The sequence below is a fragment of the Pavona decussata genome, unplaced genomic scaffold, assembly GCF_977016875.1.
Source record: "Pavona decussata unplaced genomic scaffold, jaPavDecu1.1 SCAFFOLD_102, whole genome shotgun sequence".
NCBI lineage: Eukaryota > Metazoa > Cnidaria > Anthozoa > Scleractinia > Agariciidae > Pavona > Pavona decussata.
In genome coordinates, this window is record NW_028145517.1 from 8,196,497 (window position 1) to 8,220,117 (window position 23,621).

Below are 23,621 nucleotides of genomic sequence, written 5' to 3' on the forward strand. Positions count from 1 at the left end.
TGCCAAACAACCACGAGCGAGCTTGATGCGAGTAGAGTTGTTTGAATGTAATAACGGGGTTTTAGATATGCCAAACATAAAGATATTTGGTGGAAATTCTCATCAACAACTGGCTAGATTGATTTCAGAGCGACTAGGAAACGACCTCGGGAAATGTGTGTTGAAAAAGTTCTCTAACAAGGAAACAAGGTAAGGTCTATACTCGCCACGAGGAATGAATTAAGCTCTTGCAAGTAATGAAAATGATCGTCTAAGTAACAGTTTATTACAGTTTCACTTTCTAAGGGGAAAGGTAAGTTATTATGCTTGAACTATCAACCTTTCTTGATTGATAACAAACAGATCTGAAATTAGTTGAAAACTTCCATGCCGCAGACCTCCAGCAACATATAGCTTTATCTTGACAACCAAAAGTCGTTTTGTGTGTTTAGCACTTTGAAGCTGTGACATAAGCTTAATCATGGACGAATTTTATATATATTTTTTAAACTCTACATTATCGGGATAGCCCTATACGTTAATTAATGCATATGCACCACAATCTTCATGCAGTACATGCACATGTATGGGGCTGTGTGAAAGTCTTGTCCATTTTCGGGCAAGATTTAGGCCAACCCCATACCGGTACATTAAAAATGTTTACATTTTGGGACCTTAACTATGTTCATCCTCACCATGTTTGGAAGAGGGTTAGTCTGACAGTGGTGCATGTGTAAGTGTGGATATTTTTTCCTTCTTTGAATCCCCATCGCTCATGAGTGAGGTATAGTTTATCTACAGTCCTTCTTGATTCGTCCTGTTCCTGAGCTTTGCATTCTATGCCACTCCATCACAAACCTACTTGTTGTAGGTCTTGTTCAGTTGGTCTCCTCCAAGTGTTCATATATCTTCCTTGCTTCCTCTCGCCTTTCGGGTTCCAGGAGAGAGCTTGCCTGGTTCTATCATCATGCAGTTCCCTCAGGTCCTCAAGACATGGCCAACCACTTCCATTTCCTCCTCACTTAGTCAGTGTCTTGTCCACGGGTCTTCACTTTTGATGACATCCTTGTTGTACCACAGGCATTGATTTGTAAAGGCCTGTTCTTTATCTATAATATTTTGGAACTCTCCAAGTTTCAACGCCTAACAGCAAATTGGTCTTCACATTGGTACTGAATATCATAAGTTTGGTCTTTAGGAATATCTTCTTTGATCCCCAGACAGGTCTGAACAGTAATAATATACAGTCGAACCTACACTAACGGCCACCTCTCCACAACCGCCACCTCTCTATAACGGCCACTTTTTTTTGTCCCGGCGGAGAGTCCATACATTATTAGCTCTTGTTTAAACCTCTCTACAACGGCAACGGCCACTAAAGCGCGTCCCCAACTGCCAAAATGACCTCTCGACAACGGCCTGTATACAGTTCTTTTTCCTGTGTAAAAATCTTTCTCTATAAACTGATGCAGTATTCGACATTTGTCTTCGGAAAATTACGCTTCTGTATCCATTTTAATGATATACGTGTGCCATTTATATGCTGCAGTAAGCAATTAAATTGTCTACAATAATATAGCGAATGTTGCGAACCTTGCTCGTTTTGTCTTTCGGGTTAACATTTTCATTCAAAACATTATTTACGTTTTACTGTGTTTTTTATCTATATATATTATTTAAGATTGGATTGTCATTATAGGCTACAGTAAGCATGAACTTGGCACAATAAACATGTTGTACTTCCCGAAAAAAGGTGTCATATTACACCCCCACCTCCCCATAACGGCCACCTCTCCACAACGGCCACTTTCTTCTGTCCCCAAGGTGGCCGTTGTGGCGAGGTTCAACTGTAATTATGATAAAATATATCTTTTAAGAGGAGGCCTCCATCACTAAAAAGTGGTTTTCAAGGGGGTCCTCTCTAAAGCAGCAGACAAGCTGGTAGCCGTTACTTTCTAATAGTTAAAAAAAGGTTTGTAATTCATCAGTTTAAAAAAAAGGTGAAGAATTGATGATATACTCGGTAAAACATTTGTGGAATTCACAGAGTATCTTCTTCAGCACAAATATATGGGAAAAGATCTAGGCTTCTGGTCTATGACCAGCATTGAGCACAAACCGTGAAAAGGGTAAAAAAATCATCCCCCAAAATGAATAAAAGACTACACCCGTGCTAGTTCCACCAGGATCAACAAGCAAGGCTCATCCCCTCGATGTTGCCGTGCCATTTGAATCACAATCTCGATCTATTTGAGCCTTTCAACACAGCTCTTTCTTACCAAAATAAAAATGTATGAAGTCTATACATGCACATCAATTTCACGTTCACGTTTTTGGATAGTGAGATTGGGCTGCCAATGTACTACCTTGTATTTGGAAGAAAAAAATTATCTTTCTGCCATGGCCGTCACTGTTTAACCAAGCGACACCTAAAGACTGGGGTGGGCGCCCATGACGAGGAAAAAAGACAGACAAAAACAGGCATTTCTTGAATCTGCAGTCACGCTACTGCATGTTGGCCGCTTAAAAACATGGTGCTAGATGTCTCCAGTGAAAGTAAGAAATTCTCTGTTGTGCCTTTCAATAATGTGGACTCTGAAGTTCAAGATTTAACCAACTGTTGTTTTTCACTGTTGTCAATCAGTGCAGCAGACCTATTAGCAAACAAAGTTGCTTGACTCGAGAGGGTCAGAAGTCATATTCAAACACTGCGATTGGTGGATTTTGATCTATTTCCTCATTTTCTGTGTTATTGCAGTCAATTGGTTTTCACTGAAATACATGTAATAATTTATTATGATTGATTGCAGTAAAACACACAAATCCTTTGTTGTGTTCTGAAGTTCAGAGTTCACTTGTTCTTGAAAGGCACAGTAATTTTTTTTTTTTCAAGCAAGAAAATCAATAAATAAATTTTTTTCCATTCCCCAAACTGTCTAGCAGTTGCTCTGTTTCCATCAAAGAATCCTCTCTGGTCTTCATTTTTATCATAACCTTCACAAAATGTGTCAAGCAGGATTCAGTTAGAGTGCTTATTTGTATTTACATGTTGTTGATTTCAGTGTTGAAATTGGCGAGTCAGTGCGAGGAGAAGATGTTTTTATTGTACAAAGTGGCTGCGGTGACATTAATGATAACTTAATGGAACTGTTGATCATGATCAATGCATGCAAGATTGCATCATCCCAGCGTGTCACAGCTGTCATTCCATGTTTCCCATACGCAAGACAAGATAAGAAAGATAAGGTTCGTTGCTACAATAACATGTACATTGCATCATTTGAAGTGGTGCATGGAAAATGGCTGCAAGTGACTCTTGATCTCACGTTAAATTCTTTCATTTTTTTTTCAGGGAAACATAAGGCAATTTGGAAAGATAATCTAGCAGTTTAATATCATAAGTCACTTAGGGCTATTTTCCAGGTGCCTCTTCATTTGTTCTCCTGCTATAGGTTATAAAAGTGAGAGTCCCCACACCCAACCCCTGTGGGGGGGGGGGGGGGGTGATAAAGAGCTACTTTTCATAGATTGATATTAAATGAAATACTAGTGCAAAATTTTAAGAGAATTCCAGTACTTTTCTGTGGTGCTGTTGAAAACAAATTATCAAAATATTTTGTACTTTGAAGAGGTATATTTATAAAAAATTACGATTTTCTGCTGACTTGAAGTTGAAAGCAGCCTTGACAAGCAGCTATGTTGTGTTTAATATGTTTTGGTTGTTTGATGCTTTTGCAGAGCCGAGCACCAATAACTGCTAAACTTGTGGCCAACATGCTATCTGTGGCTGGTGCCGATCATATCATTACTATGGATCTACACGCATCTCAGATTCAGGTTTGAGCAGGCTCTGTTTTGGTGATATTATGTGCATCTGAAAAGGATGAGTTGTGTAACGCCATCCTAATAAAATGACTTGTTTCATCTCTCTCCACCCAACCACACATTGGCGAGGTTTGGAATCGCACTTACGGCAAATGGAAAATATGAGATTCACGTTTATGTTTTCTTGAAAAAATTAGTACACAGATGCAAATAATGCAAAATAATTCTGACCTTTCATGCTAACGCAAAACTATGCAATTTTACTGAGAAACTGAGAACAACAAGTGGCAAATATAGGGTAAACATGGTCACTTGGTCATTTTTGCTGTTTGTCAATTCTAAATCTCGCTCTATTATGTACATCGATATGTGGAAGACGAGTTGTTTAACTTCATTCTAATAAAATGACTTGCTTTATCTCTCTCTACCCAACCAAACATCGACACTGACATTGTAACTTTGTTTAAAACAGTTATGAAACAGATGAAAAAAAAGACTGCTTTTTGTGAGAGCTGTGTTAGATTTGATTATTGAAGTGTTACATGGTACTCAACAGAAGAAACCACTGCATTAAGAAAGAAAATATCCATACTCCCCCCACAGAAGGTCTTTTTGTTTTGCACCCCCGCTCTCCCTAGGAAATTTCAGTTTAGCTTCATACTTTGCTTCTAAAATTTTGACTTTTAAGACCCCCCTCCCCCTAGGAATTTCCAATGACCTTCCGTGGGGGGAGTATGGATATTTTCTGGAACAGCACAATAGAAATAATAACTTAATTTATCATGGAAAACCAATCAGCTGATGAAAGGCTCAGCTGGTGTCCATCAATAAAAAAAAGTATTTTATTTTTTATATATACTAATCAATGCAAAGCAGGTTAAAAATGTTGTTCAAAATGATCATAGAATAGGACAATGACATAGATTATTATCAAGGTTTAAAAAAAAACTTTAAAGTCTTGGATTTGATAAGAGTTAAAGAGTTGAGCATGTGAAGATCCTTAGGAAGACTGTTCCAGTCCATAGCTGTTGTAAATTTAAAGGAAGTCATTGCAACTGCCAAGTTTACCCTTTATGAATACCTTCCTCACCACACGCAGCGTTTTGATCACCGATTTCTCTTCTTTTTTTGACTTTTTTCAGGGTTTCTTTGACATACCTGTAGACAATTTGTATGCTGAACCAGCTGTCTTGAAGTGGATCAAAGAAAACATTTCTGACTGGCAACAGTCAGTGATAGTGTCACCAGATGCTGGAGGAGCTAAAAGGTGGGGAAAACCCACGATTCCTTCCATTGTATCGACCAGTTACTGGTTTAATATGTAAAATTAACTCACAAGTGACCACCTCCTGTGGTTTGTCCAAAAAATATCCATACCCTTCCTGTGACAGGTTCGCTTTTGGCTTGGACCTCCTCCCCCACCCCCCCCCCCCCCCCCACACACACACACACACACACAAAAAAAAAAAATCTGGTGTTCAGAATAAGTTTATTAAACAAGTTCAAAAGTGATCCACTGTATTGTCATTGAAAAATGTTGTGGACTTAGTGTACATGTCCACAACATTGGTTGGCTGTTTCCAGGTACAGGTGTATATTCAGAATTTGATTGGGCTGAGGTGAGGTCTTATCTAGAATGGTGTCTGGATGCTTACTTTTTCATAGGAGGCATCTACTGTTACTCCTGAACAAGAGGAACATTTTTGTGCAAAAAGAATCAAATATGATGCCAAGTTTTCCAATTTCTGACAGCAAGTCTTCTCTAAAGCTTCTGGAAGCTGCTGTTTGTAGTTCACTTTGATTTGACCTTACTTGTGTCATTGCTTTTAGAGTAACATCAATCGCGGATCATCTTAATGTTGGCTTTGCCCTTATCCACAAAGAGGTATGTTTTAATAAAAGAGTTTCTTGTTATTGGCAAGCTGGTAAGATTGGACCCAAGAGTATGATTGTTCAAAAGCTGATTAACGCTAATCCCAATTTTAGGTAAAAAAGTTCATCAAGGTTTACAAAGAAACTTCTCAGAACTGAAGAACAAAAATCTTTTTGAATAATCTTTATTGGTTACTTCATACTTAAATTGAATCAAAGTTTACATTATCCCAGGATTAACTTAGTTTGGTTTTGAGCAACTGGGTCCAGGTGTCTTGGTATTGTCTATTGCGATCATCTAGGTGAGAACAGGGTAAGAATATTCCTGAGAAGACATGCCCCCACCAACCCCCTGGGCTCAAAGAACAGTCCTTTCAGGACTCTTGATGTTGTGTTCTGGTTCAATTTAAATTTCCGTAGTACATGCTAAATTTTAGAACACCTCTATTAAGCAGCCAACCTCTATAAAACAATCATCTGGCTATTTCCCGAGGGTGACCGCTCAATGGAGGTTTGACTGTGATGACAAAATGAACCATCATTACACTTAAGGATGGGGCAGAATTACGCTTTTCCATTTTGCGCAGTAAGTCAAACCATCGAACACTGGAAGTGGTGATCAGTTTTCCGCGCATTGCGTGCCTATGAACCATTCGCAACAAGATGCCTGCTACACTGGCATTACGCGTGATGCTGGGGCTGATTCATTTATTCCAACTGTATGCTTTGCCGATTGATGAGACTATCCTTGCTAGTGGAATAGTTTAAGTCACGACGATCGCGTTACGTTGTTTCCCTTGTGATACGCGACTCAGACTATCACCGGAAATTTTAGCCTCCCACGCAAACGTTCTTAGGGCAGGAACGCGTGACGAACCCCCAATGGAGGCTACGGAAAATTTGTGAAATTCCATTACGATAACGTAAGCTTCTCAATGACCTCTTTTCAGTCTCGCGTCGTGGTCTAAGACTGTCAAACAAAGAACGATTCCTTCGCCAGGAACTCACTAATTTCCACCGTTTTACGTGTCGGGTGCTTCTTAGAAGTTATTCTTTCGATTTACCGCTTCAAAATGGTGAAATTTCCGTTTGAAAACGGCACACTTGAGTCCAGAACATGTTTAAACAATATGGCGAGACTATTTAATCTGTCATTAATAAATATATCAAATGATGCATTGACGTCACACAGGTAGGGGTGAGTGGGTCCCCTCCCTCATGATATAAGCGACAAGAATGGATTTTGATTGGCCTGCCTTTGTTGAAGACAATCAGAACAATACATCCCGAGTAGGAGAGGGGAGAGTTTAATGAATAAATTAATGTACCGATTTGTAGCTACGAGGAAGAAAAAAAAAACAAGATGCCTGCTATACTGGCATTACGCGTGATGCTGGGGCTGATTCATTTATTCCAACTGTATGCTTCGCCGATTGATAAAACTATCCTTGCTGATGGAATAGTTTGAGTCACGACGATCGCGTAACGTTGTTTTCCTTGTGTTACGCGACTCAGACTTTCACCGGAAATGTGTGGAATTCCATTACGATAACGTAAGCTTCTCAATGACCTCTTTTTAGTCTCGCGTCGTGGTCAAGGACTGTCAAACAAAGCACGATTCCTTCGCCATGAACTCACTAATTTCCACCGTTTTAAATGTCGAGTGCTTCTTAGAAGTTATTCTTTCGATTTGCCGCTTCAAGATGGTGAAATTTCCGTTTGAAAACGGCACACTTGAGTCCAGAACATGTTATAAACAATATCACGCCAAATGCATTTAATCCGTTTTTAATAAACAGATCAAATGATGCGTTGACGTCACACAGGTAGGGGTGAGTGGGTCCCCTCCCTCGCGATGTAAGCGACAAGAATGGATTTTGATTGGCCTACTTCTGTTGAAGACAATCAGAACAATACACCCCGAGTAGGAGAGGGGTGAGTTTAATGAATAAATTAATGTACCGATTTGAAGCTACGACGAAGAAAAAGAAATCGTCCCGTTTTTAGACACGGTATGCCCCCTCAGGGCATCCCGCGTAACAAGATGCCTGCTATATTGGCATTACGCGTGATGCTGGGGCTGATTCATTTATTCCAACTGTATGCTTCGCCGATTGATAAAACTATCCTTGCTAATGGAATAGTTTGAGTCACGACGATCGCGTTACGTTGTTTTCCGTGTGTTACGCGACTCAGACTATCAGCGGAAATTTGTCAAATTCCATTACGATAACGTAAGGTTCTCAATGACCTCTTTTCTGTCTCGCGTCGTGGCCTAAGACTGTCAAACAAAGCACGATTCCTTCACTAAGAACTCACCAATTTCCACCGTTTTACGTGTCGGGTGCTTCTTAGAAGTTATTCTTTCGATTTACCGCTTCAAAATGGTGAAATTTCCCTTTGAAAACGGCACACTTGAGTCCAGAACATGTTAAAACAATATGGCGCGACTTAATCCGTCTTTAATAAATATATCAAATGATGCATTGACGTCACACAGGTAAGGGTGAGTGGGTCCCCTCCCTCGCGATATAAGCGACAAGAATGGATTTTGATTGGCCTGCTGTTGTTGAAGACAATCAGAACAATACATCCCGAGTAGGAGAGGGGAGAGTTTAATGAATAAACAAGATGCCTGCTATACTGGCATTACGCGAGATGCTGGGGCTGATTCATTTATTCCAACTGTATGCTTCGCCGATTGATAAAACTATTCTTGGTAATGGAATAGTTTGAGTCACGACGATCGCGTTACGTTGTTTTCCGTGTGTTACGCGACTCAGACTATCAGCGGAAATTTGTCAAATTCCATTACGATAACGTAAGCTTCTCAATGACCTCTTTTCAGTCTCGCGTCGTGGTCTAAGACTGTCAAACAAAGCACGATTCCTTCACTAAGAACTCACCAATTTCCACCGTTTTACGTGTCGGGTGCTTCTTAGAAGTTATTCTTTCGATTTACCGCTTCAAAATGGTGAAATTTCCCTTTGAAAACGGCACACTTGAGTCCAGAACATGTTAAAACAATATGGCGCGACTTAATCCGTCTTTAATAAATATATCAAATGATGCATTGACGTCACACAGGTAGGGGTGAGTGGGTCCCCTCCCTCGCGATATAAGCGACAAGAATGGATTTTGATTGGCCTGCTTCTGTTGAAGACAATCAGAACAATACACCCCGAGTAGGAGAGGGGTGAGTTTAATGAATAAATTAATGTACCGATTTGTAGCTACGAGGAAGAAAAAAAAACAAGATGCCTGCTATACTGGCATTACGCGTGATGCTGGGGCTGATTCATTTATTCCAACTGTATGCTTCGCCGATTGATAAAACTATCCTTGCTAATGGAATAGTTTGAGTCACGACGATCGCGTTACGTTGTTTTCCGTGTGTTACGCGACTCAGACTATCAGCGGAAATTTGTCAAATTCCATTACGATAACGTAAGGTTCTCAATGACCTCTTTTCTGTCTCGCGTCGTGGCCTAAGACTGTCAAACAAAGCACGATTCCTTCACTAAGAACTCACCAATTTCCACCGTTTTACGTGTCGGGTGCTTCTTAGAAGTTATTCTTTCGATTTACCGCTTCAAAATGGTGAAATTTCCCTTTGAAAACGGCACACTTGAGTCCAGAACATGTTAAAACAATATGGCGCGACTTAATCCGTCTTTAATAAATATATCAAATGATGCATTGACGTCACACAGGTAAGGGTGAGTGGGTCCCCTCCCTCGCGATATAAGCGACAAGAATGGATTTTGATTGGCCTGCTGTTGTTGAAGACAATCAGAACAATACATCCCGAGTAGGAGAGGGGAGAGTTTAATGAATAAACAAGATGCCTGCTATACTGGCATTACGCGAGATGCTGGGGCTGATTCATTTATTCCAACTGTATGCTTCGCCGATTGATAAAACTATTCTTGGTAATGGAATAGTTTGAGTCACGACGATCGCGTTACGTTGTTTTCCGTGTGTTACGCGACTCAGACTATCAGCGGAAATTTGTCAAATTCCATTACGATAACGTAAGCTTCTCAATGACCTCTTTTCAGTCTCGCGTCGTGGTCTAAGACTGTCAAACAAAGCACGATTCCTTCACTAAGAACTCACCAATTTCCACCGTTTTACGTGTCGGGTGCTTCTTAGAAGTTATTCTTTCGATTTACCGCTTCAAAATGGTGAAATTTCCCTTTGAAAACGGCACACTTGAGTCCAGAACATGTTAAAACAATATGGCGCGACTTAATCCGTCTTTAATAAATATATCAAATGATGCATTGACGTCACACAGGTAGGGGTGAGTGGGTCCCCTCCCTCGCGATATAAGCGACAAGAATGGATTTTGATTGGCCTGCTTCTGTTGAAGACAATCAGAACAATACACCCCGAGTAGGAGAGGGGTGAGTTTAATGAATAAATTAATGTACCGATTTGTAGCTACGAGGAAGAAAAAAAAACAAGATGCCTGCTATACTGGCATTACGCGTGATGCTGGGGCTGATTCATTTATTCCAACTGTATGCTTCGCCGATTGATAAAACTATCCTTGCTAATGGAATAGTTTGAGTCACGACGATCGCGTTACGTTGTTTTCCGTGTGTTACGCGACTCAGACTATCAGCGGAAATTTGTCAAATTCCATTACGATAACGTAAGCTTCTCAATGACCTCTTTTCTGTCTCGCGTCGGGGCCTAAGACTGTCAAACAAAGCACGATTCCTTCGCAAAGAACTCACCAATTTCCACCGTTTTACGTGTCGGGTGCTTCTTAGAAGTTATTCTTTCGATTTACCGCTTCAAAATGGTGAAATTTCCCTTTGAAAACGGCACACTTGAGTCCAGAACATGTTAAAACAATATGGCGCGACTTAATCCGTCTTTCATAAATATATCAAATGATGCATTGACGTCACACAGGTAGGGGTGAGTGGGTCCCCTCCCTCGCGATATAAGCGACAAGAATGGATTTTGATTGGCCTGCTGTTGTTGAAGACAATCAGAAAAATACATCCCGAGTAGGAGAGGGGAGAGTTTAATGAATAAATTAATGCACCGATTTGTGACTACGAGGAAGGAAAAAAAAAAAAAAACAAGATGCCTGCTATACTGGCATTACGCGAGATGCTGGGGCTGATTCATTTATTCCAACTGTATGCTTCGCCGATTGATAAAACTATCCTTGCTAATGGAATAGTTTGAGTCACGACGATCGCGTTACGTTGTTTTCCGTGTGTTACGCGACTCAGACTATCAGCGGAAATTTGTCAAATTCCATTACGATAACGTAAGGTTCTCAATGACCTCTTTTCTGTCTCGCGTCGTGGTCTAAGACTGTCAAACAAAGCACGATTCCTTCACTAAGAACTCACCAATTTCCACCGTTTTACGTTTCGGGTGCTTCTTAGAAGTTATTCTTTCGATTTACCGCTTCAAAATGGTGAAATTTCCCTTTGAAAACGGCACACTTGAGTCCAGAACATGTTAAAACAATATGGCGCGACTTAATCCGTCTTTAATAAATATATCAAATGATGCATTGACGTCACACAGGTAGGGGTGAGTGGGTCCCCTCCCTCGCGATATAAGCGACAAGAATGGATTTTGATTGGCCTGCTTCTGTTGAAGACAATCAGAACAATACACCCCGAGTAGGAGAGGGGTGAGTTTAATGAATAAATTAATGTACCGATTTGTAGCTACGAGGAAGAAAAAAAAAAAAAAGAAATCGGCCCGTTTTTAGACACGGTATGCCCCTTCAGGGCATCCCGCGTAAAAAAAAAAAGAAATCGACCCGTGTTTAGACACGGTATGCCCCTTCAGGGCATCCCGCGTAAAAAAAGAAATCGACCCGTTTTTAGACACGGTATGCCCCTTCAGGGCATCCCGCGTAACAAGATGCCTGCTATACTGGCATTACGCGAGATGCTGGGGCTGATTCATTTATTCCAACTGTATGCTTCGCCGATTGATAAAACTATCCTTGCTAATGGAATAGTTTGAGTCACGACGATCGCGTTACGTTGTTTTCCGTGTGTTACGCGACTCAGACTATCAGCGGAAATTTGTCAAATTCCATTACGATAACGTAAGCTTCTCAATGACCTCTTTTCAGTCTCGCGTCGTGGTCTAAGACTGTCAAACAAAGCACGATTCCTTCACTAAGAACTCACCAATTTCCACCGTTTTACGTGTCGGGTACTACTTAGAAGTTATTCTTTCGATTTGCCGCTTCAAAATGGTGAAATTTCCCTTTGAAAACGGCACACTTGAGTCCAGAACATGTTAAAACAATATAGCGCGACTTAATCCGTCTTTAATAAATATATCAAATGATGCATTGACGTCACACAGGTAGGGATGAGTGGGTCCCCTCCCTCGCAATATAAGCGACAAGAATGGATTTTGATTGGCCTGCTTCTGTTGAAGACAATCAGAACAATACACCCCGAGTAGGAGAGGGGTGAGTTTAATGAATAAATTAATGTACCGATTTGTAGCTACGAGGAAGAAAAAAAAAACAAGATGCCTGCTATACTGGCATTACGCGAGATGCTGGGGCTGATTCATTTATTCCAACTGTATGCTTCGCCGATTGATAAAACTATCCTTGCTAATGGAATAGTTTGAGTCACGACGATCGCGTTACGTTGTTTTCCGTGTGTTACGCGACTCAGACTATCAGCGGAAATTTGTGGAATTCCATTACGATAACGTAAGCTTCTCAATGACCTCTTTTCAGTCTCGCGTCGTGGTCTAAGACTGTCAAACAAAGCACGATTCCTTCACTAAGAACTCACCAATTTCCACCGTTTTACGTGTCGGGTGCTTCTTAGAAGTTATTCTTTCGATTTACGGCTTCAAAATGGTGAAATTTCCCTTTGAAAACGGCACACTTGAGTCCAGAACATGTTAAAACAATATGGCGCGACTTAATCCGTCTTTAATAAATATATCAAATGATGCATTGACGTCACACAGGTAGGGGTGAGTGGGTCCCCTCCCTCGCAATATAAGCGACAAGAATGGATTTTGATTGGCCTGCTTTTGTTGAAGACAATCAAAACAATACATCCCGAGTAGGAGAGGGGAGAGTTTAATGAATAAATTAATGTACCGATTTGTGTATACGACGAAGAAAAAAAACAAGATGCCTGCTATACTGGCATTACGCGAGATGCTGGGGCTGATTCATTTATTCCAACTGTATGCTTCGCCGATTGATAAAACTATCCTTGCTAATGGAATAGTTTGAGTCACGACGATCGCGTTACGTTGTTTTCCGTGTGTTACGCGACTCAGACTATCAGCGGAAATTTGTCAAATTCCATTACGATAACGTAAGCTTCTCAATGACCTCTTTTCAGTCTCGCGTCGTGGTCTAAGACTGTCAAACAAAGCACGATTCCTTCACTAAGAACTCACCAATTTCCACCGTTTTACGTGTCGGGTGCTTCTTAGAAGTTATTCTTTCGATTTGCCGCTTCAAAATGGTGAAATTTCCCTTTGAAAACGGCACACTTGAGTCCAGAACATGTTAAAACAATATGGCGCGACTTAATCCGTCTTTAATAAATATATCAAATGATGCATTGACGTCACACAGGTAGGGGTGAGTGGGTCCCCTCCCTCGCAATATAAGCGACAAGAATGGATTTTGATTGGCCTGCTTTTGTTGAAGACAATCAAAACAATACATCCCGAGTAGGAGAGGGGAGAGTTTAATGAATAAATTAATGTACCGATTTGTGTATACGACGAAGAAAAAACAAGATGCCTGCTATACTGGCATTACGCGAGATGCTGGGGCTGATTCATTTATTCCAACTGTATGCTTCGCCGATTGATAAAACTATCCTTGCTAATGGAATAGTTTGAGTCACGACGATCGCGTTACGTTGTTTTCCGTGTGTTACGCGACTCAGACTATCAGCGGAAATTTGTGGAATTCCATTACGATAACGTAAGCTTCTCAATGACCTCTTTTCAGTCTCGCGTCGTGGTCTAAGACTGTCAAACAAAGCACGATTCCTTCACTAAGAACTCACCAATTTCCACCGTTTTACGTGTCGGGTGCTTCTTAGAAGTTATTCTTTCGATTTACGGCTTCAAAATGGTGAAATTTCCCTTTGAAAACGGCACACTTGAGTCCAGAACATGTTAAAACAATATGGCGCGACTTAATCCGTCTTTAATAAATATATCAAATGATGCATTGACGTCACACAGGTAGGGGTGAGTGGGTCCCCTCCCTCGCAATATAAGCGACAAGAATGGATTTTGATTGGCCTGCTTTTGTTGAAGACAATCAAAACAATACATCCCGAGTAGGAGAGGGGAGAGTTTAATGAATAAATTAATATACCGATTTGTGTATACGACGAAGAAAAAAAAAAAGAAATCGACCCGTTTTAAGACACGGTATGCCCCCTCAGGGCATCCCGCGTAAAAAAAGAAATCGACCCGTTTTAAGACACGGTATGCCCCTTCAGGGCATCCCGCGTAAAAAGAAATCGACCCGTTTTAAGGTGGGGCTCTACCTGAATTTGAGTGAAATTTGAAGAGTTTTAAGAATGGATAGAAGAAAGAAAATGATTTTTGGAACACTAACAGACAGTCGACAACCACGCAAGAGCACCCCAGGTTGCTAGTGGACTAACTTGGTATCCGTCTATTAATTATTAACTACAAATTCTAATTTTAAAACTTCACTAAATCTTCAACATTCCTTATTTCTTTTAATTTTACCAATCCTTCAAGAAAAATTATTTCCTTCCAAATATACCTAAAAATCACCCAAAAATTCATAAAACACCCCAAATCATTAATTTGTGCTATGAATGGAGGGTTTTTGTATTGCTTGAAATGCAAACAAGATATTTTCATTTGACCGATTTTAAGCGGCGTGAAAATGGCTTTTAGGTGAACCCCCACCTTAAGACGAACATTTTCAAGAAAATCCTTGATGTAATCGACATCAACCTAAAAGATGTCAAGAAATCTACGCGTTCAAGACTTCTGTCAGAGTTGTGAACGAAAAAAGTGATTTTATGACGTTATAGGACGAAAACAAGCTTCGCACCAAAACGAGGCCGTGCCTCGTGCACGTCTAAGAAAATGTGTCCCACATGGGAGGGAAAGACGCTGTCGCGTCCTATATATAATGTTTTCAGCATCATCAGGTTTTCGGAGCTCCCTCGGCGGGTGGACCGGTGAGGGTGGGACTCTGCAGAGACTCTGCGCCCAGTAACTCTACCCCAATGAGGGGGTAGGGGGGAGCAGAGACGGGGGAGCATTTTGCTCAAATTATTTTTAATTTTTTTCATTGTTATATTAACATGTTAAAAGGCGCGTTTTAACTTGTATCTACTTCAGATGGATATATCTGCCACTGTAAATTCGATTTAAATGTTAAGAAAGGTATGTTCTTGTCCCCCTTTAAGGTGGGGCTCTACCTGAATTTGAGTGAAATTTGAAGAGTTTTAAGAATGGATAGAAGAAAGAAAATGATTTTTGGAACACTAACAGACAGTCGACAACCACGCAAGAGCACCCCAGGTTGCTAGTGGACTAACTTGGTATCCGTCTATTAATTATTAACTACAAATTCTAATTTTAAAACTTCACTAAATCTTCAACATTCCTTATTTCTTTTAATTTTACCAATCCTTCAAGAAAAATTATTTCCTTCCAAATATACCTAAAAATCACCCAAAAATTCATAAAACACCCCAAATCATTAATTTGTGCTATGAATGGAGGGTTTTTGTATTGCTTGAAATGCAAACAAGATATTTTCATTTGACCGATTTTAAGCGGCGTGAAAATGGCTTTTAGGTGAACCCCCACCTTAAGACGAACATTTTCAAGAAAATCCTTGATGTAATCGACATCAACCTAAAAGATGTCAAGAAATCTACGCGTTCAAGACTTCTGTCAGAGTTGTGAACGAAAAAAGTGATTTTATGACGTTATAGGACGAAAACAAGCTTCGCACCAAAACGAGGCCGTGCCTCGTGCACGTCTAAGAAAATGTGTCCCACATGGGAGGGAAAGACGCTGTCGCGTCCTATATATAATGTTTTCAGCATCATCAGGTTTTCGGAGCTCCCTCGGCGGGTGGACCGGTGAGGGTGGGACTCTGCAGAGACTCTGCGCCCAGTAACTCTACCCCAATGAGGGGGTAGGGGGGAGCAGAGACGGGGGAGCATTTTGCTCAAATTATTTTTAATTTTTTTCATTGTTATATTAACATGTTAAAAGGCGCGTTTTAACTTGTATCTACTTCAGATGGATATATCTGCCACTGTAAATTCGATTTAAATGTTAAGAAAGGTATGTTCTTGTCCCCCTTTAAGGTGGGGCTCTACCTGAATTTGAGTGAAATTTGAAGAGTTTTAAGAATGGATAGAAGAAAGAAAATGATTTTTGGAACACTAACAGACAGTCGACAACCACGCAAGAGCACCCCAGGTTGCTAGTGGACTAACTTGGTATCCGTCTATTAATTATTAACTACAAATTCTAATTTTAAAACTTCACTAAATCTTCAACATTCCTTATTTCTTTTAATTTTACCAATCCTTCAAGAAAAATTATTTCCTTCTAAATATACCTAAAAATCACCCAAAAATTCATAAAACACCCCAAATCATTAATTTGTGCTATGAATGGAGGGTTTTTGTATTGCTTGAAATGCAAACAAGATATTTTCATTTGACCGATTTTAAGCGGCGTGAAAATGGCTTTTAGGTGAACCCCCACCTTAAGACGAACATTTTCAAGAAAATCCTTGATGTAATCGACATCAACCTAAAAGATGTCAAGAAATCTACGCGTTCAAGACTTCTGTCAGAGTTGTGAACGAAAAAAGTGATTTTATGACGTTATAGGACGAAAACAAGCTTCGCACCAAAACGAGGCCGTGCCTCGTGCACGTCTAAGAAAATGTGTCCCACATGGGAGGGAAAGACGCTGTCGCGTCCTATATATAATGTTTTCAGCATCATCAGGTTTTCGGAGCTCCCTCGGCGGGTGGACCGGTGAGGGTGGGACTCTGCAGAGACTCTGCGCCCAGTAACTCTACCCCAATGAGGGGGTAGGGGGGAGCAGAGACGGGGGAGCATTTTGCTCAAATTATTTTTAATTTTTTTCATTGTTATATTAACATGTTAAAAGGCGCGTTTTAACTTGTATCTACTTCAGATGGATATATCTGCCACTGTAAATTCGATTTAAATGTTAAGAAAGGTATGTTCTTGTCCCCCTTTAAGGTGGGGCTCTACCTGAATTTGAGTGAAATTTGAAGAGTTTTAAGAATGGATAGAAGAAAGAAAATGATTTTTGGAACACTAACAGACAGTCGACAACCACGCAAGAGCACCCCAGGTTGCTAGTGGACTAACTTGGTATCCGTCTATTAATTATTAACTACAAATTCTAATTTTAAAACTTCACTAAATCTTCAACATTCCTTATTTCTTTTAATTTTACCAATCCTTCAAGAAAAATTATTTCCTTCCAAATATACCTAAAAATCACCCAAAAATTCATAAAACACCCCAAATCATTAATTTGTGCTATGAATGGAGGGTTTTTGTATTGCTTGAAATGCAAACAAGATATTTTCATTTGACCGATTTTAAGCGGCGTGAAAATGGCTTTTAGGTGAACCCCCACCTTAAGACACGGTATGCCCCCTCAGGGCATCCCGCGTAAAAAAGAAATCGACCCGTTTTTAGACACGGTATACCCCTTCAGGGCATCCCGCGTAATTAATGTACCGATTTGTAGCTACGAGGAAGAAAAAAAAAAAAAGAAAAAAAAGAAATCGACCCGTTTTTAGACACGGTATGCCCCCTAAGGGCATCCCGCGTAAAAAGAAAAAATAAGAAATCGACCCGTTTTTAGACACGGTATGCCCCCTAAGGGCATCCTGCGTAAAAAGAAAAAAAAGAAATCGACCCGTTTTTAGACACGGTATGCCCCCTAAGGGCATCCCGCGTAATAAAAACACACACAGCATCTGGTTTCAAGGCAAAGTTTATTCAAACCAAAACAAATCAAAAGGTCAAAATGGTGTTCAAAAGCCAATCATGAAATATAAAATCCAAAATTTCATTTACCACGAATAATTAGAGGCCAAACAGAAGCCAAACATGATGGCCAACAGTAACATTATTATTTCGTGAAGTTTTCCGCAGTCTCACATGGTGGATTCCACGACAGATGAGGACTCAAAAAACGAAGAAGTTTAACTCTGACCAACCGCATGAAAAGCAGCAAAACAGTTCACCTGACACAGAGCCACCCCGCACTGCACGCATTGAAAGCTGGTTTCAACAGCCCGCCCCGATTGAGTCTTAATTCCCACCCTTTTACACCGAACGCATTGCCTTTTCCTGCCCTTAATTTTTTCACTGAAATGTTTCCCGGCGTTTCCCTTCTCAAGTGAAAATTCCTCAATTTTACGGCGCTTTGTTGACTGCGCGGCCGACACGCGAGATGAAAACCCCGCGACAAGCTGTTTGGCCAGACAGGTCCGAAAATCCAACTGTCTCAGTTTTGCCTTCCCTTGCCCAACGCGGTGATGGTTGTACAAAATAAACGCGTTACAAATTGAGACATCAATTGCAAACCAGAACAAATACTTATACCATTTCCTGGAGGTACGCGTTACAGAATAATACCCACGTAATTGATCGGCGAGATCAACCCCTCCCATATTTTTGTTGTACAAATCGATTACGGCAGGTCTGAGTTGCTCTTGATTGCGTCTTTGAATGACAACATCAGGGCTGTTTGGACTTACATTAGAAGAGATAATACTAACTTCCCTTTTATCATGCCATTTTGTGAAAACTATTTTGCCCTTTTGCCTGACAATCTTCTCCCCGGGACGCAGTTTTTGCCCTGCACATGTTGGCAGGTGTTTGCGATTCGAGCATACTCGAACAGTCGCACAAGCAAATGTGTTCTTAGCCAGCAAATGCTCCAACAGCCCAACCGAACTGAAAAAATTATCAAAATAAACATGGTGGTTTTTATTCATGAAAGGGGTGATCATTTTGGTGACAACATCATAACCCAGACCATGAGTTCGCCGATGCCCCGCTTCTTTCCCCAAATAAACGTCAAAATTTAACACGTACCCGTTGCTCGAGTCTGCAACCATCCAAACCTTGATTCCGTATTTCGTCGGCTTAGCCGGCATGTATTGTCGAAAAGAAAGCCTACCCTTAAATGCAACCATACCTTCATCAACGGAGAGATTTTTAGTTGGACTGAAATTAGTTTCGCATTTTGTTCTGATATAATCTATCACAGGTCTTACCTTGAAGAGTCGATCATAGCCCGGAGTTCCGCGAGCCACTTCCAGAGACGAATCATTGAAATGCAAATACCTGCTTAATTCCCCAAACCTATTCTTTGCCATTGTTTTCTTAATTCCCGCATTTCCAAAAAAATCATCGCTCGACCAATACATCGATAACCATGGTAGCCTAGCGATACCCATGATTATATTTACTGCAATGAAAGCTTTCATTTCGGCGAGCGTAACGGGTTGAAACTTCGCGAGGCGCTCGGGGGAACCTGCGAGAATTTGTCGAGCATAGAGGTTGGTCTCTGTCACGATTTTATTGAACAAGTCATCTCCCACAAAAGCTAAAAAGAAATCTACTGGTTGGGGATCATTAGGAAACTGGAAATTTATGCCGGTAGCCGAAACAAAATCGGGAAAACTAAGATCAGAAAGCTGATGAGTCCATTGAAGTTCACCGGGATCTTCTTCGACTTCTTCGTCACTTACCTCTTGCTCTTCGTCTCCTTCAGCTTCACTCGCACTTTCGTCGATAATCAAATCGCCGAAATCAAGATCGGAATCATCGTCAGAAATATTTCCCCCCTTTTCAGACCCATCGCTAATTTCTTCGTCTTCTAAATCCTCATAAACTGACGCCTCATCCAATACGTGATCGCTGCTGTCAGCCATCGTAAATCGATCGCGCGAGCTACAACTCCTCTCACGAAAATATACTCACGAATGACAACATTTGATTGGTTAATTTGGCCGCTTGGTATCTATGACAACAAAACTTTGGCTTTGGAAGCTTGAACCTTTTATGAGCCGTGAATGTAACAGCGCTGGTGATTGGCTGAAAACTCTTAGCGTGATCACTCATGCAAAACCTAGGGACGCGACGCAATTTCCAACGGTTTTTCAGCCGAATTCAAAACGGATATGGGATATCGGCTTTAAAAAAAAACGTTTCAAGTTCGTCTTTAAATCCTTCGATCTCAAAACTCAAGATTGTCAAGATTCCTTCAAAAGATTTTCTGACATTTAATTCGCTTTGATTTTTCTCATGGGTAAATCTTTAATCCGAAAGGGAAAAAATATACAAAGCAAAATGTACCGAAGAAATTTAGCCAAAAATTGAGGAAAAATTTGGAAGCTGTTTTTCTGCCAACAGCAAAGAACATTTCAAATGCTAGGTTAATTTTTTGGGCCATGGGTCTGCGAGGATGTAGTTCGAGAAAATATGTATATCCAACCTTACCCTACCCCCTCCTGTAGAAGGGATTAGAAATTCAGTGGGGGTGGGGGGATTCTCTAGGCCAAAATTGAAATAGACGCTTATTCTTAGGCTCCCAGAAAAACTGAAGAAAAAGGAGCAGATTGGCCAGCTTGGATTTCTGCATTTCCCCAAAACTTCAGGAAAGCACTAAAACTGAGCAAAAAGTAATCAAACCAATAAAAGAACAATAATATCATAGTTAATGGAGGGAGACCTAATATGAGTTAAAAACACAAAAGTTACAGAAAAAAAGTAGTTTTTCTTCATTTTAAAAAGGGATTTTCTATTTTCCGAAAAAAATGCCTGTCAAAAAAGTGGTTGCCATGGTAACATCAGATTCAACGACACTAGCAAACACAATGAATTTGTATCCAGAAAAATGTCCTAAACAGTCCTAAATGTTCATGGCTTAGTGCGATATCAAAAAAGTAATTCACTGCAGACAGAATCCTACCCCTCCCCCATTCTAGATAGGGTTAAGTGAGAGGTTCAAAGCTACCACTCACCATATTCAATTTTGCTCCCTGTAGCTAACCAGGAAAACTCTGAAGTTAGCGGAATTGTTGTTCATGCATACATGATGATGGTATTTGCAAGATCAACTTTATGAGCAGGACTGTGATTAGTAGCTGCTATATATGGCCTGTAACTACTGTTAAAAGATATTGAGAGTTTTGAAAAGACCCTACCCCTCACTCCATGGAATTTTCAATCCCTTTATGGGTGGGGGAGGGGGTAGATATGGGGATTTTCTGGAATCACCTACTCTCTTTAAGTACTGTACACAATTTTAATCATATTTGTATTCTTTGTTGACAAGCGAAAAGTTGCCAATGAAGTTGCAAGTATGGTCCTTGTAGGAGATGTCAAAGGGCGTACAGCTATTCTTGTTGATGATATGGCTGACACATGCGGCACACTAACATTAGCAGCACAGAAGTAAGAGTTATGGGAATAATGATAAAATGGAACAAAATTATTATTATTTTATTATTATTATCATTATTATTAAAATAATATTCATAAAAAATGAGAATTGCTTTCGATGTAGAGGGAACGCACTCCTAATGCAGATTGGATTAGAGATTGTATGGGACAGCGTTGATTAAATGAATGGATCTTGGGACGTGTATCTGGTATCCCCCGCAGATGTTGCAGGGGCGGATGACATTATCACCATCTTGACAAAGGAGAGAGAGCCTGGTGGCATCAAACGCACTCCCTAATCTTTGATCATTACCAGTAACAATGACATGATTGTTATTGTTATTATTATTTCATGGGTGCTATGCGGCTCTCACACTTTGTTATAAGAATGATATATTCTTACAGTGCATTATGCATTAATGTCAAGCAAACAAGGGGCGAAAACAAGCAATTCAAAGGTTTCATATAATAATTGTATCAAACGCATGGAAGAGTGTTTTATTATGATATCCAGACACTGAGAAATGTGTTGAAAAAGTTGACACGCAGGCAAATTTTTCCCCAGCTGTGAGTGGTTTGGAAACCTTATGAAACTCTCTTTTGAGTATTTAATAAAACTTCTCAAACCATAATTAATTCTTCCACCGAATTTTATGGATACCGCTGCCAGGACTGAAATGCACACAACATTTTACTTTACTAAAGATGAAGGCAGCCAAACACAGTTTTCCTTTGTTTCCTCAGATTGAAGGAGGCTGGGGCAGCCAAAGTGTACGCCATTTTGTCACATGGCATCTTTTCTGGACCTGCCCTACGACGAATTGAAGAAAGTGACCTGGAAGCTGTTGTAGTTACTAACACCATCCCACAGGAAAGCAAAATGCAAAACTGTCCTAAGATTAAGGTTTGTAGACTAATACGTTTTCTTTCTTTTTTTTAATTAACGATAATAGCAGCGACTCTCTATATATGGGAATAAAGGGGCTGTTTACATGGAGGGAGGAAGATCCCAGCACTAGGAAGCAGGTCACTGTTACCGTCAGTCTGATGTCATAGTTTTCGTCACACGCTCATGAGCTTTCGACAGCAAACAGTTCTATTGTGAGATGTCATGTGACTGAACTAGCCAATGATTGCGTACGCTTTGGCGGCAAAACTTCCGGTATTGGTATTTTTTTATCGGTACACCTCTGTATTAAAAGGCACCATCCTTAAGTTTTGATTAATTTCCATTTTGCTTTCTTGTTTGGCGTTGACTATTTATCCACGTTTGTATTCAGTTTTTTTCTTTCCTTCCATTTCAGTGTATTGATATCTCCATGATCCTCGCAGAAGCAATCCGTAGAACACACAATGGCGAATCTGTGTCGTATCTGTTCACTAATGTACCTCTTTAAGTACTCAGATATTTTGTACAGAAGAATACTAAAAGAACTCGGACAACTTGGCTTAGAAGCAGGTGTATTTTGTCAAGTGTAACAACCAGGGCCGGGTTGTTCGAAAGCCGATTAACGCTAACTCTAAGATTAAAAGTTAATCGAGGTTTTCATCTCGCTCTTTAAAAGTGGTTTTTGAAACGTTATTTCAAGCTAAAGGTAAAGAAAAGTCTACGTCAAAACTGGGGGGCAAAAATCTTTTGGAAGCATTTTTACCGATTCGTAATTAAACTTGAATCAAAGTTCACATTAATCCAGTATTAGCTTAATCGTCTTTCGAACAACTGGGCCCGGGGATATAGTTTGATCCTGCGACCGTTAATGCTGGCTATTAATGAACTGGAGTAAATATTTTGACTGTGTTAATCATTAACAAGATCATGTATTAGAACCGTGCGAGATGTAAGGAGACTGAATGTTTCATTTGGTTTGCGGCACCGTTATAAAGTAAGTTTCCTTACACGTTAGTTTCTAGCTTTGAATTGAGCATTCTAAACGGTGAAGCTGCATTTGACCCCTTGTGGCTTTTGTTCAAAGGGATTTTAAATGCTACTCTTAATGGTTTTCAATACCTTCATTATTTGACCATAGTTACTAACTATGATTTGACAGAAAAAAATGTTGATTCCTTGGGGGAAAGTATTGCTTATAATAGTAAGAGACAAACTTTATATTTCTATATCATTAATACTTGTCTGGCATTCAGAAAATAAAGAATGATTGCTGTTGTAGTTTTGCCTGTCTCCTTTATTTCAAATCATCTTGAAATTTTAATGCTTTTATTTCCGTACTTACATCATTTTCTAACTTGAGAGAGTAATATAAAAATATTGACGTTAACGCCGTTTCTGTCCCCTTACAAAAAGTGCAAAATATTATGGTTCTTGCTAATATCGTTTTGCGTGACAGAAAGTGAGTTACTTTTTTTCACAGTCACGCAAGTCATGGCAAACGTCAGAACCGAGAAAGGTTTCATAAAGTCGAGTCACGAAAGGTA

The 23,621-nt window shown here is 40.1% G+C and overlaps 1 protein-coding gene across 1 annotated transcript; it reads left to right on the top strand.

The window, feature by feature from the left end:
* Positions 1-23,355, top strand: LOC146472089 (ribose-phosphate pyrophosphokinase 2-like). Its single transcript, XM_085120653.1, has 8 exons — positions 1-189; positions 3,042-3,225; positions 3,718-3,816; positions 4,947-5,071; positions 5,635-5,689; positions 21,082-21,200; positions 21,933-22,092; positions 22,493-23,355. Exons 1-8 carry the CDS (start codon positions 26-28, stop codon positions 22,583-22,585), a joined length of 999 nt encoding a protein of 332 aa, XP_084976779.1. The 5' UTR covers positions 1-25; the 3' UTR covers positions 22,586-23,355.
* The last annotated feature ends 266 nt before the right edge of the window (positions 23,356-23,621 follow it).